This window comes from Sander lucioperca, chromosome 21 (assembly GCF_008315115.2).
Source record: "Sander lucioperca isolate FBNREF2018 chromosome 21, SLUC_FBN_1.2, whole genome shotgun sequence".
NCBI classification, from domain to species: Eukaryota; Metazoa; Chordata; class Actinopteri; order Perciformes; family Percidae; genus Sander; species Sander lucioperca.
Window position 1 is genome coordinate 7,783,249 of NC_050193.1, and position 4,484 is coordinate 7,787,732.

General features: G+C 41.5%; 1 protein-coding gene across 1 annotated transcript; it reads right to left on the minus strand.

Annotated features, from left to right (window-relative positions):
* Nucleotides 1-560: 560 nt before the first annotated feature.
* On the minus strand, nucleotides 561-3,388 carry LOC116059639 (peripheral myelin protein 22-like). Its single transcript, XM_031312867.2, has 5 exons — nucleotides 3,154-3,388; nucleotides 2,310-2,401; nucleotides 2,015-2,108; nucleotides 1,758-1,898; nucleotides 561-1,646 (listed from the first exon to the last, which is right to left on the minus strand). The coding sequence occupies exons 2-5, from the start codon at nucleotides 2,385-2,387 to the stop codon at nucleotides 1,489-1,491; spliced, it is 471 nt and encodes a 156-aa protein (XP_031168727.1). The 5' UTR covers nucleotides 2,388-2,401; nucleotides 3,154-3,388; the 3' UTR covers nucleotides 561-1,488.
* Nucleotides 3,389-4,484: the final 1,096 nt, after the last annotated feature.

Below are 4,484 nucleotides of genomic sequence, written 5' to 3' on the forward strand. Positions count from 1 at the left end.
TCCTCAAACTGTAGCCAGGTGGTGCTATTTGTTTAAAGTGTGTCCATTTATAGTCAGGATAAATGTGCATGACAAGCTATTTGAGCATCAGTTTTACTGAGAAATCCTTTTTATTAGAAGTCACTGCGTACAAACTAGTGATTTTTAATTTTTCAAAAGCATTGATTTATTTCACCAAGTCCTCATTCTGTATTTAAACTCAATGCATTTATCTTATCTGAATATGACTATGTAGTGTTCATATATTTCACCCTAAGGTGAACGTCCTGGGAGTGTTTTGTGTCACAGCTCCACCAAGTGGTACTCAATTAACTAAGCTACTACAAGGAGCTTCAACAGTCTTCAACACTTTTGCCATTTGCTAGTCCGTGCATACTATATTGTCAATACATGAGCTAATATGAGTTCAGAGTAAGACCACTGAACAAGAAATATCAGGTTAAAAAAAAGGTCAATGTGTGATGTGAACACTAAATTTATACTTGCACACAGGTCATTCAACCAATCTCTGTAAATTCTACATATAGTTGGATATAGTTGGACCTTACAACAAAGAATCATTAATTCCAAAGGGTTTATTTAGAAGAATACTGACACAAATGCAAACTGGGGTTTGTACAAAGCAAATTAATCACAGGACATGACACATTTTCATCACAAAGTAGGCTATACATTTCAAGAATAGTATAAAAAGCACCATTTCTTTCAAAACTAGATTACAAAATGCAAAACCATTTTTTAATTTGGCATATCAAGTACAATTATAATTCAGAAAAACTTCATGAGTTTATTAAGACTTCTTATTGTTATCTTTTTTCTGAGGAGTGTTAGCATTTCCTTCAAGACGAACACAGATATTCTAAGTAAGGCACGTGGTTCAAAGCATTCGACACTCCAAAACAAGCTTGATACTCTTGCAGTTTAAGCGACATCTCTTTGGCACAGCTGCATGATTTGTGAGAGACAAAAAAATCTATCACATAAAAGAGCATGATAATGTTAACTTGACAAAACTATGTACAAAATGTATGTAAAAATGTTATAAATATGTCTAAAAGCCACAGACACTATGTACATCTTTGTACTGAAGCGAGGCAGGATTACTCATCTTTGTTATAATCACACGATTTGTGGGTGCCAGCATGCAACAAAAGTCAATATGTCGCCAACACATATATAAACACATTTTGAAGACAATCTGTCACCGCGGGAAACATGTAGTGACACTTTGTTAAAATTCACAATGTGAACAGGTGTGATATTTTTCAGCATTTGATGGGAACATAATGGATACTGAAATACAGCAAAAAGATCCCCTGTTGTGATAAATGTCTCCCTTTTGTGTTTACAATTTTTAGTGACACATGCACTTTTGTTGTATTGTTGTGGGATGTCAGTCTGGTCTGTGGGCAGTAGGCACAGTGTGATGTTGTTGTAAGGGGTATCTTACAGTAACTACCCCTCCTCTTTTCTCCTCTGCTCCTTCTCTCATTCTTTCTTCCTCAGGATGATATAAATGAGGCCGCTGATGAGACAGAGAGGGAAAGCCACCCAGGCCAGCACATAGGCATACCCGAATTGTGTGCCGGATCCATTATCCGGACTCATCACGGTGTAGATGATCGCCCCGCACATCACAAACACACCTAGGAGAGACGAGAAGAGTGGTGAGGAGGATCTGACAGCAAAATGATCTCACGACTCCACCCAACTCCGCTCTGGGTGTGACCCGTCACATGTGATGAAGTCATACTCACTTGCCAAGATCTGGAAGATGGCAGTAAAGAAGAAGCGTCCGCCCTTGACCAGATTGAACAGCTGAAACACGAACGCAATGAGGGAGAAGAAGCAGAATAGCAGGGACAGGATCATGAGGGCTTGCACTGCCTGGATCCAGTCTAGAAGACAGATGGAGAGCATGCATTTAAACACATTCATAGCTTTTCCCATACCAAAGGCAATAACAAAAACAATACATAATAGATTTTAATTTTTTCCTGGAATGCTGACTAACCTTCAGTGGTGGCTGTCTGGCAGTGGTAGCCTCCATTAGTTGTCATGCAGCTGTACCATAGATCTTTGCTGATCTCCCCACCTACAGACCAGGCCTGGTAAACACAACAACACAGAAACATTTAAATACGCTGAAGCATCCACAGCACAACCGAGGGCTATAATCTTCAACACCAATAACAGTTAATGATCATTACAATAACGCAACTAGAGTCTAGCTTATTCACACCATGCCCCTGTTCCATTATGCTTTTTTCACAATTTAAAAGTGAATAAAGTGTAACAGAACAACTTACACTGGCTGCTGTCGACACGATGAGAAGAGTGAGAATGATTAGGTGCAAAATAAGCACTCCAAGCAGAATGAGCAGCATTTTGTCAAATAGATCTAGAGGGATACAAGAGACAAAAAAAATCCACATGAGTTTACCAACCCTCCATAACCCATGTTGAGGCGTGCAGCTCAATATTAGCTCATCTCGACGCCAGGTGGCGCTATTTCCTCACTTCTGCACCAACCGCAATGTTTACCTGAATGTGAAAGTATCCCCTTACACTCAAACGTAGAAAGAAAGGAAGAAGGGAAAAAACTATAATTTCTTCCTGATGGTGCTAACATGGGCAATGTTGAGTTTAAAGTCGAGCTGTAATGATACTAAATCGATTCTCAAGTTGATTTCACGAACCGTTGATCTATTTTACAACTCCAAATGATTTAATTACAACGCATCAATTTAAGCAACGTGTGCTTGCATATTAAGTGAAAGAGCTCAGGAGAAAAGCTCGGCGAAAATGAGGTCGATGTGAGTAAGAACGGCTGACTCAAGATTAATCAAAGCATGCTGCTGGAAAACAAACTCAACCCATCTGCATGAAAAACATTCCAGCGTAGTGTCGCCATGCGCGACCATCAAGCTTTTGACTGTCTAGGCTCTCTAAATCTACAATGGTGATAGACGAGGGAGTTAGTCAAGCCGCCACATATGAGACGCAGTTGCTTTTTCGCTTCTTATAAGTAAATCCAAAGTCGATTTAAAGTCCAGGGGTGACGTCCTGTTGTATGAGTTGGGGAAAAAGTCAATTAAAAAAAATCAGTTCACTGCCAAAAAAAAGGAACTCCAAAACATTAGTCCAACTTACAAATAGGCAAGCAAGAGGTTTGTTTCCGAGAAATAGGGAGTGCTGAAGTGAAGAGTTGGGGAAAGTATCAGCGAGGTTCTGATTCTGTCGACTTCTTTCTCTGTAGCTACTATTCCAGATGTGGCTCACACACCCCAGTCAGACTCCGCCTGAGAAACGCCGCCCTGCAGGCCCTGCACGTCATCAGAGGCCCGTCCTAAAACTTTTCCCTTTTTTTTCTATCTTCTCTTCTTTCCGTGGTAGCCTATCCTCTGGATTGTCCTAAAGTCCACAGGATTTTTTTGAAGAATCCTATGCTATTATTGTGCAAACTGCAAAAACTTAAAAATTCTGTGACTGTCTGCATTTATAGGCTACCCTAAGAATCATCCATTATTTCACTCTAATAAAAAAATCATTAGGCCTATGACATAAACAGACAAATTCCAATGGGGGCATGATGTGTCAATAATTGTATGATTAATGTGTTAGTGTTAATGTGTCATTTTACAGCTGTGATGTTTCCCTATAAAAGCGCTTTATCCTGCATCCCAAGGTGTTCACTATTCACATACTGCACCATGCATCTCTGTTTATGTTTTGTCTTTACAGGCCACACCGACTGACCCCCACTGACTGGCGGAACTTAAATGTGCACACTGAGCTAAACCACACATGTCCAGCAGTGTTCTGTCCAGATGGTGTGCTTGTGAGTGTGTGTGCATGTGAACAGAACAGCCCCCTGGAAGCCCCGCGGTATGCCCAGAATGCCTAAGTGTGTGAAGCAGGCCTCCTATTTACTCCTGCGTCTGCAGAGATAAGGGAGAGTTTGTCCAGTGCCAAAGGGTGTTAACACGTTGCAATGTTTCGGCCATGCTGAATTGATGGAATGGCTTGGATCTCCACTCACACATCATTCAAGGATGAATGACAAAGATTGCCCACCACAACCCGCCGTGGTTCTGCATCCCTCATTACACTGTGTTTTAAGGCCATTTCCTCACAACAAAGTGACAAACCAAACCAAAATGCAGAATAGTGACACAAGCACACATTTGCTGTTTTGAAACCACCCTAGTTCAAACGTGATTGTGATCAGCTGTTTGTCAGAGAGCACAGCTCATGCCTCTCTCTCTCCCCTCTCCCTTGCAGTTCTTGGCTCATCAGTTAGATTCCTGTGGTCTCTGTTTGTAAACATGCGAGGGGAGGAACTGTTGCTCAGGCTCACTGTTGGATGCCGGGGGAGATAGTGCTGTGAGCCCTGGCAGAGCTGGAGGGGGCAGAGAGAGAGAGAGAGAGAGAGAGAGAGAGAGGAGAGAGAGAGAGCTCTTTAACAATCGGCCAACCACTCA